Consider the following 14723-nt stretch of genomic DNA (forward strand, 5'->3'; position numbering starts at 1 on the left):
ATTAAGGGAGCAGGTCGATCAGATTAGTGAAGGTAGCAAAAAATTCAAACATGACCAGGAACCTTGTATTACTTTTGATGCCGAATCGGCGGACGCTGCGATGCAGCTCCGCCGAATATTATGAATTGTTTCGTTTGGAATGCTCGTGGGCTTGGGAACCCACGAGCATTCCGAGAGCTCAGGCGCCTTGTAGCCAAAAGTAATCCCTCGATGATGTTTATTTGTGAAACTAAATTATATAAATCACAATATGATTCTTGGAGATCTTACTTCCAATTCAAAGGGATATTCTCTGTGGAGTGCGAAGGGCGCAAAGGTGGTTTGGTTCTGCTTTGGAAAGATATGTATGATATTAAGATTTGCTCGTTTTTTTCTGGCCACATTGACTGCATTGTATCGGCTGAGCAGAAATTTTGGAGATTCACTGGTTTCTATGGCAACCCGGTTACTTCGTTAAGATATACTTCTTGGCAACTCCTTTCCAAATTGTATCAGATTCCTGAACTCCAACAGTTGCCATGGCTTGTGGGTGGAGATTTCAATGAAATTATTTTCGACAGTGAAAAATATGGAGGTTCTTTGAAACCTCAATCTCAAATGACAGCTTTTAGTGACACCATTAATGGTTGTTTGTTGTCTGATTTGAATTTCAAAGGTGATAAATTTACTTGGTGCAGTAAACGGCATAATGGAGACAATATTTTTGAAAGGCTGGACAGGTTTCTTGGCAATGCTGAGTGGCAGATGCTATTCCCTCTAGCAGAAGTAACTCATCTTGATTTCTATAGCTAGGATCATAGACTTATTTCAATTTCCATGAAGATGGGGTGTGAAGCGGAATTCAGGAAAGGACCTTCGAGATTTACGTTTGAACATAAATGGATGTAGGAGGAAGATTGTGGGGACCCGAACTTAATTCAGTTCTTAATCACTTTCTGGAAATAATTAATCAATTAAAATAAACAGAGTCTAATTTTTTTTTTTAAAATACGAGAGTACGCAGCATATGAAATAAGTCATATTTCATTTACAAGATCACTATTCAGATCTAAGTACAGGTCCTGTACAATCGTAAATCATAATAACTACTGTTTCTTCACTACATCTAAGGTGATATAACAGATATACTCCTAAGTTCGGATCTCCACGCTAACTGTCTTTCTCATCCTCTTCTTGACCCTGATCCAGCCCCACTTGTTGTCATGCACACATACAAAACAAGACAACAGCCGGATAACTCCGGTGAGAATAAATCCCAGTATAAACAATGTAAACATGCAATTATATAAAACATATATAAACACATAAATAAGATATCATTAACATGTAGCAACTCAACAAACATGAATGATATAAACACTGTAAATCAACATGTCGTATCAGACTCAACTCAACCGACGCGTCGTCTCAGACTCGACTCAACTGACGCGTCGTCTCAGACTCGACTCAATTCTAATCTAGGGATCCCGGTGTCTGAATAATGATAAATATACCGAATCTCAGTCGATAGGAATGAATCACTCCCTAAACGGCATCGATATAATTCACATATCCAATGTCTGGGCGAATCAGCCGCAGAATTGACGAATCAGTCAGAGAATAGGCGAATCAGCCAATGACTAGACGAATCAGCTAGTAACTAGGCGATTCAGCCGATAACCAGACGAATCAGCCGGTAACTAGACGAATCAGCCAATGACTAAACGAATCAGTAGTCAATACATGCAGTGGCTATAAATCAATATACTACAAACATCAATCTCATCAATTACAAATATCAATGCAATAAACTAAGTATGTGATTTAGGGAAACTCGAGTCAAACCTCACTCGAGTTGTGCAATCCCAACTCAACATTAATTTATACCTTTCTTTCTGATACTCTGACTCTGTCGAAGTCTCGAACTCAAAGCCTGTCAATACTCAATCTGACAATAACAATATTGAGGGTACGACATCAATACACCACTCAATCAATACTGGATATAATCAGAATTCAATCAAATTCTGTTTCAACAATATAATGTCATAATTTCAATATATCCAGCACTACCATATCACTCAGATATCAATTCCAACACCTCATAATCGATAACAATTCAATTCTGATATCAAATCGACTCCAAAACTACTCCGAAAATCATAACAATTTCATATGGTATTTGTTCTCCAGTCCGATTTCGATTATACGATGTCTAACATGACAAGAACATCATATATGAATCATATCAGATTTTGACAATACCATAATTTCAAATCATATCAAAACGTAGCAAAACTTACGTCCAGTTGTAGCATACGTCGATGGGAACTCAATACCGAAGTCGGATTCAAAATCGGACTGGACGGATTTTATAAAAATCGCAAATCTATGTTTTAGAAAACTTTCTCTTCCCTTTCCTCGATTTCCTTTTCGTTCCTTTCCTTCTGAAGGATTAAGATGTACATATATATATATACATCCACGCACATGCAAAAGGACGAGTGGCTCAATGTGCATACTGCATGTCGCACCGCGGGTGCGCTATACCTTGGACCGCGGGTGCGCTCGGTGTACTGATATACATCAATTTTTCCAGAAGCAAGAACCGCGGGTGCGCTCACCTTACTGTAGCAACACCGCGGGGGCGCTCTGTCTGGTACCGTGGGTGCGCTGTCTTCTTTCACCAAAAACATACCCTACTGGCCAGTCACCGCGGGTGCGGTAGAATTTCTTGGCGCGGGTGCGGTCTCTCTTTGCCAAAACACTCAAATTGCAACGTCGCTTCTTCCCGTCTGTTCTTCTATCGCCTTATTCATAATATATACCAATTCATAAGTATCACACTCAAATCTCGAGCATTACAAAGATTTCCAATCGATTATGGATCAATGGAAGCATAATGACAATTATCCTTAAGTCTTGGGCTGGTTCTAGGTTCTCAGACTTGCCTAGGAAAATTGAGCTTCTTCGCAAAGAGATAAACGAAATATTGACTCCAACTCAAGCAAAGAACAATTCTGCCAGATTAGTTTTTTTGGAGCATGAACTTGAAAAACTTTTGATCCAGGAAGAGATGCACTGGAACCAAAGGACTCGAACTAACTGGATGGCTCATGGTGATGGTAATACTAAATTCTTTCACTCATTCGCTTCTGAAAGGAAACGCTCCAACATTATCAAAGGACTTGTGGATGATAGTGGAAGGTGGTGGTCTAAAGAAAGTGACATTGCAGATATCTTTGTAAAGTACTATGCCAATCTTTTCAAATCTTCTACTCCATCAGATATTGAGATCGAGGTAGCAATTTCGAACATTCTTCCGGCAGTAGATGCGGCTATGAATGATATTCTTACTGCTCTATATACAGAAAAAGAAATTCGAAAGGCATTGTTTGATATGCATCCATCTAAAGCACCTGGTCCTGATGGATTTACAGCACTCTTCTTCCAGAAAAATTGGGATACAGTGGGTCTTGAAGTCACTTCGGCAATCCTCAAAATTCTAAATGATAATGGTGATTTATTGGGTTGGAACTCGACCATCATAGTTCCAATTGCTAAAGTTGCTGATCCAGGTACGCCAAAAGACTTTCGCCCCATTAGTTTATGTAACACGTGTTACAAAATTATTTCTCGAGTGATCACAAACAGGTTGAGACCAATTTTGGTAGTCGCCATTGATCAACACCAAAGTGCTTTTGTGCCTGGTCGTCTAATTACCGACAACGTTATCGTTGGATTTGAATGTATGCACTGGATTTGTAACAACAAGAAATCTAAGACGGGGTTCGGGGCTCTCAAATTAGATATGAGCAAAGCTTACGATAGAGTGGAGTGGATGTATCTTGAAGCAATTATGCTAAAGATGGGATTTGCTGGGGATTTTGTAAATCTGATTACTCGTTGTATATCATCGGTCTCTTATTCATTTAGGATTAACCGCTCTACATATGGGAAGTTGAAACCTCAACGAGGACTTCGTCAGGGAGACCCACTTTCTCCATACTTGTTTGCTATATGTGCTCAAGGGCTATCGTGTATTCTTTCTAAAGCGGTGAATGACAAAAGTTTTCAGGGGATTAAAATTGCATCTGGTTGCCCAGTCATTTCCCATCTTTTATATGTTGATGATAGTCTCATTTTTTTCCGTGCTTTACATTCAGATTGTCTGCAGCTGCGTCGTTGCCTACAGATATATGAATCTGCGTCTGGTCAGATTGTGGACTATGAAAAATCTGCCTTAACTTTCAGCCCTAGTGTCTCCTCGAGTACTATCAATACTATCCAGAATATTTTCTCCATGTCGGTGGTTCAAGGGCATAAGCTTTACCTGGGGTTACCCACATTCTCTCTACGGAGTAAGAGGATTCAGTTTTCGGGTTTGCGAGAAAGATTATTGAAAAAAATAAACGGATGGACACATCGGTTTTTCTCTGTAGGAGGCAAAGAGACTCTTATCAAATCGGTATTGCAAGCTATTCCCTCTTATGCTATGTCTTGTTTCAAATTGCCAATTTCGTTGTGTCGAGAGTTGGAGCAAATATGTGCTAAATTCTGGTGGAATTCGAAAAGGAGGGGAAGTGGTATGCATTGGGCCAGCTGGAGGAATTTGTGTAGACCAAAACAATGTGGCGGCATGGGGTTTCGAAGCCTCAATGAATTTAATCGGGCTCTTCTTGCGAAACAAGTGTGGCGGATAATCCAACATCCCAACTCCATGATGGCACAGATACTTAAAGCTCAGTATTTTAAACATGTGGATATAATGGATGCAAAAATAGGAACTAATCCATCCTATATTTGGAGATCTATTCTTTGGAGTCGGGATCTTATTCGTAATGGATTAATTTGGCGAGTGGGTAATTGACACCATATAAATGCTTTTTCTGACTGTTGGATCCAAAGGTTAACATCCGGGAAGAGTTCTTTGTCTGGATCGAATGGAACATTGATGGTAAATGATTTAATCACATCTGACAGGAATTGGATGGAAGATGAAGTTAGAGCTCTCTTTCCTTCTTTTGAAGCAGAATATATTCTCGACATTCCATTACGAAGGCATGATGTGGAAGATAGTCGGTATTGGAAATGGGGAAGTAAAGAGCATTATTCTGTTAAATCTGGATATCTTCTTGAAATGGGTTGTTTTGATGCTCCAACCTCGCAATCGACCAACACAATGGAATCTTGGTGGAAAATGGTATGGTCTCTCCACATTCCACAAAAGGTTCATATCTTTTTTTGGAAAGCATGCAATGATTTTATACCAACTGAATTGAATCTTTTTAAGCGTCGTATCCATAGTAATGGGAATTGTTCCTTTTGTGGTGCGAGGATGGGTTCGACTAGCCATTGTCTTATTTTTTGTCCGAAAGTTAGAGAAGTATGGAAATGTTCTGTATTTTGGCCATGGTTAAAGAATTGCAAACATCAGTCATTTAGGTTATGCAGCTTGTATTTGTATGATCATTCTTCAAAATATGATTTCGAGCTTTTTGTCATGCAATCATGGGCCATTTGGAAGGAAATTTGCATATGGAAACATAATCTTGTGAGATCTAACTACTCGCTTAAGGTAAACTGGATTCCTTCTTATCTTGAGGAATTTCAGAAGGCAAAGAGATTGTGGATCCCAGTTCCAGTGGCTAATCACCATGATAGAGTGTTGAAATGGACTAAACCTCCTTTGGGGCATTTCCGGCTAGATGTTGATGCATGTTTCAATGAGCAGAAAGGTGTTTTTAGTGTGGGAGCAGTTATGAGAGACCACCGTGGTTTTATTTGTGTGGCTTTAGGCCGAGGTATTCACCATCCGGGTTCAGTGGTTGCTGCAGAGCTCAATGCTATTATTTTTGGTTTGAAGCTCGCGGTGCAAAGTAATTATCGAAATGTTTGGGTGTTTTCAGATTCAGTTCAAGCGGTTAATGCACTGACAGAGACTACGGAAATTATAAACCATGATGGTTTTCTTATCTCGAACATTCATGAGCTTCTCCAGTCTGGGTGTTTTATAAGAATTCGTAATGTTAGTAGATGTTCGAACAAAGTCGCTCACTGTTTAGCGCATTTTGCTTTGTCTTATCCTTCACCATTTACTTGGGGTGAGGATGTTTACCCATCTTGGTTGATGGATGTAGGTTCTCTTGATTTATCTAATGCATAGACCTTTTTCTGATTAAAAAAAAAAATCATTGTCTTACTGTTGTTAGCATTAAATTATTTTTTTTACTTTTAATAGATCGTTTGATTTTAGTTGCAATCGGAAGTCAGATTATATTGTTTTAATCGAAAAAAGAAGAAGTTAATAAATTGATTTAGATAGGAACTCGAAATTATGATCGGAACGAATTAATATATGCAAACCTAACATTGCATTATATAACATAATATATATTTTTATTAAAAATGGTGAGTTGAATTGTGTATTGTCTATATTGTCCTTGTGTTTGATTTATCATGTGTGTTAAATTTGTGTTTTAAGTATTTTGTGATTGCTTTATTGTGTTTATTTTTTAGATTATTATTAGTTTTAGGTTTGATTTATTGTGTTTATTTTGTAGATTATTATTAATTTTTATCTAATATTCTATTAAAAGGGGTGAGTTGGATTGTGTATATTGTCGTATGTGTCAAATTTGTGTTTAAATGTTTAATTTATTGTCTTTATTTTTAAGATTATTTTAAATTTTAAATTTGATCTATTGTGTTTATTTTTTAGATTATTATTCATTACAATTTATTGTGTTTATTTATTATTCTTGTATTACCTTTAAAATGATGATTTATTTATAAATTTCAATTGTGATTTTATAAAATTATTCTCCCAATCTGTACAAATAAACATCATCATTTGAATAGTGCTATTTTATAAATAGCAATTGTGATTTTACAAATAAATTTCAATTGTGATTTTATATATACTGTGGGGACCCAAACCTAATTCGTTTTATTAATCATCATTAGGATCAGTTAATTAATCTGGGTCTAAATTTTTATTTTTATTTTTTAAATACATAAGTGCGGAACATATGATAATCAATATGATATACATATCAACAGTAAAGTACAAGTCTTGTACAACATATATTCAGATCCACTAGTGTTCAACAACTACATCAATTGCTAAAATCAAATCTACTTCTAAGTCCGGATCTCCATGCTAATCTTGATATCTCATCCTCTTCTCGACCCTGATCATGTCCCACCTGTTGTCATTCACACATACAAACACAACAACAGCCGGATAACTCCAGTGAGAAATACATTCCCAGTATAAATAACGTATACATGCAATTATATAGACAATTATAAAAGCATGGAATAGATATCAATAACATATATCGTAATCTGAAAGACATGCATCGATATAAAACTGTAAATCAACTCTGGACTCATAATATCTGACTCGACTCTTCTCTAATCTAGGGATCCCGGTCCTGGACATTGGCACATTATATCGAATCTCAGCAATAGAAGTAGATCTACTCCTAAGCAACATCGATATAAACCAAACATCCAGTGTCTTGGCACATCCGCCAAAGACTTGGCACCTCCGCCAATGACTAGGCACATCAGCGCATGACTCAATACATGCTTTGTTATAAATCAATAGACTAAGCATATCAATCTCATTAATTGCAAAAATCAATGCAATAAGATAAAGTATGTGGTTTTGAGAAACTCGAGTCGACTCTAACTCGAGTCTTATCTTCCCGGTTCAACATTAATTTATACCTTTCTTTTGTCAATCTGATCAAGTCGAAGTCTCGAATTCGAAGCATGTCAATACTCAATCTGGCAATGACAATATTGAGGAGTACAATATCAATATACAACCCAATCAATACTGGATATAATCAAAACTCAATCTAATTCTGTTTCAACGGCATAACGGCACAATCTCGGTATATCCAGTAATACAATATCAACATATTTCAATCTCAATAACTCATAATCAATCAACAATACAATCTGATATCGAATCTGTATAATCTCAATCAAATTCAATCTGAAAATGATAACAATTTCATACGGTATCTGTTCTTCGATCTGATTTCAATTATACGATGTTAACAATCTCAGCAACAGATAATATAGATTATATCAGGATTTTCTCCATATCATATTTTCAAATCATATTAGAAAGTAATAAAACTTACGTCCTGTTGAAGTTCTTGTCGAGAGGAGTACAAAACTCAAGTCGGATTGAAATTCGGACGGTCGGATCTTGCGTAAATCAACTTTTAGAATCAAGAACTTAAAGTTTTCTCCAGACGCTTCTCGTTCTTTTCCTATTGCCAACTGAAGGAAATGAAATGAATTGATATATATATCATGCATGGCCAAGGCTAGGTGGCTCTCTTTCATGCTACTCTTCCGGCGCATATGCGCGAGACACTCTGTCTCGGCATTCTTCATTTCCTCAGCTCGCGCATATGCGCGTCCTCTTTTCGCAGATATGCGCGAGGTTCTCTGCCATGCTGGCGCATCCTGTCGCGTATATGCGTGAGGTTCTCTGCCTGCCTCGCGCATATGCGCCCTGCTTGGTCGCGCATATGCGCGAGGGATTCAGTCCTCGCACATAACAATGTCTTCTCTCGTCTTCCCCGGTCTGTTCCTTTCCGTCTATAATCACATCAATTCATAATCAATAATCGCAGATTAACAGAATAAAAATCTCGGGCATTACATTTCTCCCCCTCTAAAATCTGATTTCGTCCTTGAAATCGCAAGCAATCAAATCAGATAGCAAATCAAATATAATAAGAAATGGAGAATAGAAGCTAAACAAGAAAACTCACATCAGTGAAATAACTCTGAAAATTTCTCTCTCATATCTGATTTGGTCTCCCAGGTAGCTTCTTCGATGCCATGACGACTCCACTGAACTTTCACAAGCGGAATAGTCTTCGTTCTGAGTTGATTTTCTTTACGATCAAGAATCTGAATCGGCTTCTTAAAATAGCTCAGAGTCTCATCAAGTTCGGCATCGTCTGGCTGAAGAATATGAGAAGCATCAGGAAGATATTTCCGCAATAAAAGACATGAAAGACATCATGTATCCCAGATAGAGAAGGTGGTAAAGAAAGTTGATAGGCATGATCTCCTATCTTCTCCAGAATCTCATAAGGACCGATATATTGTGGAGACAACTTCCCTTTCTTGCCAAATCTGACAACACCTCTGAAAGGAGAAATCTTCAGAAATACTTTGTCTCCTGCCTCAAATACCAATGGTCGACGACGAACATTGGCATATTTGGCCTGTCTGTCTTGAGCCGTTTTCATTTTCTTCTGAATCAGCTTCACTTTCTCTGTCATATCTCGGATCATATCAGGCCCAATCTCAGGTACCTCAGAAATATCAGTCCCAATAAAGAAGGGATCTGCACTTCTTGCCGTACAACGCTTCAAATGGAGCCATCTCTATATTCGTCTGATAGCTGTTGTTGTACGAAAACTCACAAAGTGGGAAAGAATCTTTCCAACTAGTGCCAAAATCTAGCACTACAGCTCTAAGCATATCTTTCAATATCTGGATAATCCGCTCTGACTGTCCGTCAGTCTGTGTATGATATGCGGTACTCAAGTACAATTTAGTATCTAGAGCTTGCTGCAAACTGTGCCAAAAGTGCGAAGTAAACCGAGGATCACGGTCTGATACAATCGACTTCGGCACTCCATGCAATCTGACCACTTCTCTGACATAAATCTCTGTCATCTGGTCATGTCTGTACGTCATATTGTACGGAATAAAACATGCTGATTTGGTTAATATGTCAATCACAACCCAAATCGCATCACAACCTCAGGAGGATCGCGGTAGATTCGTCACAAAATCCATAAAAATGTGATCCCATTTTCATTCAGGAATAGACAAGCTGTGTAATAAACCTCCTGGTTTCTTTCTTTCTGCTTTCACCTGTTGGTAATTCAGACATTTTGATACAAACTCTGCAATATCTGCTTTCATCTGTTTCCACCAAAACTGTCTTTTCAAATCATTATACATCTTTCTGCCACCAGGATGAATACTGAATCAACTATTGTGCGCTTCCGACAATATCTGTCGTTTCAAATCTGAAACATCGGGCACAACAAGACGATTATTCACATACAGTACATATCACGTACCTGATATTCTGATCGATGCCCTGCTCTGACCATCGAAATCGAGTTTTGCACATTCTGATCAACTTTCTGAGCTTCTTTAATTCTCAAAATCAGCTCTGGTTCAACTTGAACAACATAGAGTCTCAATGGTTGACAATCTGTCTCAAATATCAATCCAGAAAGACAGCAATCTTCAATCAAATTTGAAACACCAATCGTCGATAAGGATAAAGAACATACCTTTCGACTTAGTGCATCAGCTGCTGCATTCGACTTTCCCGGATAATATTTGATTTCACAATCAAAATCTTTCAGCAAATCAAGCCATCTTCGTTGTCTCATATTCAATTCTGACTGTGAAAACAGATATTTCAGACTCTTGTGATCAGAATAGATCTCAAACTTCTCACCGTATAGATAATGTCGCCAAATCTTCAATGCAAAGACAATGGCTGCCAATCCAAGATCATGAATTGGGTAGCGAGACTCATGTGGTTTCAATTGTCCTGGAGGCAAAAGCAATAACATGTCATCGCTACATCAAAACACAACACAATCCTCTGTGAGAAGCATCGCAATAAACAACAAAATCATCAGTACCTGATGGAATAGTCAATACAAGAGCACTGGTCAATCTCTTCTTTAACTCTAGAAAATTGGATTCACATTCTTCAGACCAAACAAATGGTGCATTCTTCTGAGTCAACTGAGTAATAGGCTTAGTAATGCTCGAAAAATCTTTAATAAATCGTCGATAATATCCTGCTAAACCCATAAAACTGCGTATCTATGGCACAGATATTGGTCTAGGCCAACTGATCACTGCCTCAACTTTACTAGGATCAACAGAAATACCATCTCCAGATATAATATGTCCCAGAAATACAACTTGCTTCAACCAGAATTCACATTTCGACAGCTTGGCATACAATTTCTCAGCCCTCAGAATTCTCAGCACAGTTCGCAAATGCTCAGCATGATCAATCATATTCTTAGAATAAATTGGAATATCATCGATAAAAATAATCACGAAATCATCAAGATACTTCTGAAATACACGATTCATCAATCCCATAAATACAGCTGGAGCATTCGTTAAACCAAACGGCATGACTATAAACTCATAATGGTCATTCCTGGTTCTGAAAGCTGTATTCGAGATATCAGAATCTCTGACTCTCAGCTGATGATATCCAGATCTCAGATCGATCTTGGAATAAACAGAAGAACCCTGCAACTGATCAAATAAATCATCGATACGAGGCAAAGGATATTTATTCTTTACCGTAGCCTTGTTCAGTTGCCGATAGTCAATGCAGAGTCTCATTGAACCGTCCTTCTTTTTGACAAACAATACTGGAGCACCCCAAGGAGAAACACTCGGTCTAATGTAACCCTTGGCCAGTAAATCTTCTTACTGCTCCTTCAATTCTTTCAACTCAATTGGTGTCATTCTGTACGGAGCTCTAGAAATCGAAACTGTACCTGGTATCAATTCAATGCTGAAGTCTATCTCTGTGACTGGAGGCAAACTCGGAATCTCATCTGGGAAGACATCAGCAAACTCACATACCACTGGCAAATAAGCCAATGATGGGATCGATTTCAGTACGTCTACTGAATACACAAGGAATCCCTCTGCTATTTTCTGTAATAATCGAGTCATAGATAATGCAGATATCAAAAGAATTCTAGATCTAGAACCCTTACCGTAAAATTTCCATTCATCAGCCATATCAGGTCTGAATCTCACAATCTTCTGGAAACAATCTACGGTAGCTTTGTACTTGGTCAGCATATCGATACCAATAATGCAGTCAAAATCAGACAACCCAAGTACAATACAATCTAACTCAATCTCATGCCCTTCATACTGTAGCATACAATGTTTCACAGAATTCACTGATATCAAACCTTTCACCAAAGGAGAAGAGACAGATACTACAGCAGATAATGACTCAACAGGCAATGCATGTATCAATACAAATCGTTTAGAAATAAATGTGTGGGATGCACCTGTATCAATCAATACGTAAGCAGGATAACCACATAAAGAACAGTTACCTGCAACAACATCATCTGGTGCTTCCTGTGCATGTTCTTCAGTCAAAGCGAATACTCTGGCCTGCTGTCTCGGAGGCTGGCTAACAGTCTGACTTCCTCCTGACCTCTGCCGTGACTGAGTAGTAGTCGGTGGTGGCTGGAAGGAATGAATAGCAGATGATCGTCTATCAGTTTGTGCCACTGATCCAGATGATTCTGCTCCCTGGGATCCTTGAGAACTTCGTTGTGGACAGACTCTAGCAAAATGTCACTGTTGTCTGTAGATGCGGCAACTACCAAATCCTCCTTGGCATTGTTCTGTGGGATGTCTTCCTCCAAAAGTTCTGCAATAGACCCCTGTATTACTTTGGCTCTGTTGGTAACCACTGGAGCTAGATGAACTGCTCCCTGACTTCTTGAACTGTTTTCCTCGGGCTTTCAAATAGTCTTTCTTTCCGTTGCTGCTACTGCCACTCTCAAATCTAGGAGGGGGTTGTTAGAATGGAGTAGAAGTTTGTTGCTGTCTCGGTACTGGGGCAGCATACGAAGCTCCTTTCTGCCTAATCAGGCCAGCTTCAGCTCCTTTTGCTCTGTTCAGGGTATCAGCAAAATTATTAGGTCTTCCAGTGTTTACCAATGTAAAGATTTCAGGATTCGGCCCATTGATAAACTGATCAGCAACAACTTCATCATTCTCAGCAACATGCGGAGCAAAACGTAACAGAGTAGAGAACTTGGACACATATTCTTCTATATTCAACTGACCCTGTTTCAGATTGGCAAACTCTGCTCCCTTGTCTTTTCTGTATGACACTGGGAAAAATCTTTGATAAAATTCAGTCTTAAAGATTTTTCAAGTAATGACTGTACCTCGATGTTCCAAAGCTCTCTTCGTCGTGAGCCACCAATTCTTCGCAACATCATGCAACTGGTGCCCAATCAATCTGACTCGACGCTCATCTGTATAATCCAATGAATCAAACAGCATCTCTATATCATCTAGCCAACTCTCACACTCAACAGAATTCTCTATGCCCTTCAAAGTCGGCGGTTTGAACGACTGAAATATCTTCAGAAGTGTTTCCATAGGTGTCGTTGTGACATCCATCGGATTAGTCGAGGTACTACCCTGTTCTGGGATTTTTTGAGGAGGCATATCTGATTATCAAAAGGGTTAGTAATCAAATCTGACAAATCTGTCTCAGTCCTCTTCTGATCATCTTACTTCTGATCAAGAATCGGTTCTGATTCATTCTCAATAACACATGTTTCCAACCAAATCAGATAATCAGGTAAACATGTATTTAAATTTAAATCGGTAAAACATGCTAGCACATAAAAGCAGGAAAGAAAACTCAATCTACCCCGCTCACTAGCTTCTAAGTCAGTCTAAGGAACCTACTGCTCTGATACCACCTGTTGTGGGGACCCGAACCTAATTCGTTTTCTTAATCATCATTAGGATCAGTTAATTAATCTGGGTCTAAATTTTTTTTTTATTTTTTAAATACATAAGTGCGGAACATATTATAATCAATATGATATACGTATCAACAGTAAAGTACAAGTCTTGTACAACATATGTTCAGATCCACTAGTGTTCAACAACTACATCAAGTGCTAAAATCAAATCTACTTCTAAGTCCGGATCTCCATGCTAATCTTGATATCTCATCCTCTTCTCGACCCTGATCATGTCCCACCTGTTGTCATGCACACATAGAAACACAACAACAGCCGGATAACTCCGGTGAGAAATACATTCCCAGTATAAACAACATATACATGCAATCATATAGACAATTATAAAAGCATGGAATAGATATCAATAACATATATCGTAATCTGAAAGACATGCATCGATATAAAACTGTAAATCAACTTTGGACTCATAATATCTGACTCGACTCTTCTCTAATCTAGGGATCCCGGTCCTGGACATTGGCACATTATATCGAATCTCAGCAATAGAAGTCGATCTACTCCTAAGAACCATCGATATAAACCAAACATCCAGTGTCTTGGCACATCCGCCAAAGACTTGGCACCTCTGCCAATGACTAGACACATCAGCGCATGACTCAATATATGCTTTGCTATAAATCAATAGACTAAGCATATCAATCTCATGAATTGCAAACATCAATGCAATAAGATAAAGTATGTGGTTTTGGGAAACTCAAGTCGACTCTAACTCGAGTCGTATCTTCCCGGTTCAACATTGATTTATACCTTTCTTTTGTCGATCTGATCAAGTCGAAGTCTCGAATTCGAAGCCTGTCAATACTCAATCTGGCAATGACAATATTGAGGAGTACAATATCAATATACAACCCAATCAATACTGGATATAATCAAAACTCAATCTAATTCTGTTTCAACGGCATAACGGCACAATCTCGGTATACCCAGTAATACAATATCAACATATTTCAATCTCAATAACTCATAATCAATCAACAATACAATCTGATATCGAATCTGTATAATCTCAATCAAATTCAATCTGAAAATGATAACAATTTCATACGGTATCTGTTCTTCGATCTGATTTCAATTATACGATGTTAACAATCTCAGCAATAA

General features: G+C 38.2%; 1 protein-coding gene across 1 annotated transcript; it reads left to right on the plus strand.

The window, feature by feature from the left end:
• Positions 1 to 120: 120 nt before the first annotated feature.
• Positions 121 to 792, plus strand: LOC142523704 (uncharacterized). The gene has a single exon (XM_075627436.1). It carries the CDS (start codon positions 121 to 123, stop codon positions 790 to 792), a length of 672 nt encoding a protein of 223 aa, XP_075483551.1.
• The last annotated feature ends 13931 nt before the right edge of the window (positions 793 to 14723 follow it).

The sequence above is a fragment of the Primulina tabacum genome, chromosome 14 (assembly GCF_025594145.1).
Source record: "Primulina tabacum isolate GXHZ01 chromosome 14, ASM2559414v2, whole genome shotgun sequence".
In the NCBI taxonomy this organism is placed as follows: Eukaryota; Viridiplantae; Streptophyta; class Magnoliopsida; order Lamiales; family Gesneriaceae; genus Primulina; species Primulina tabacum.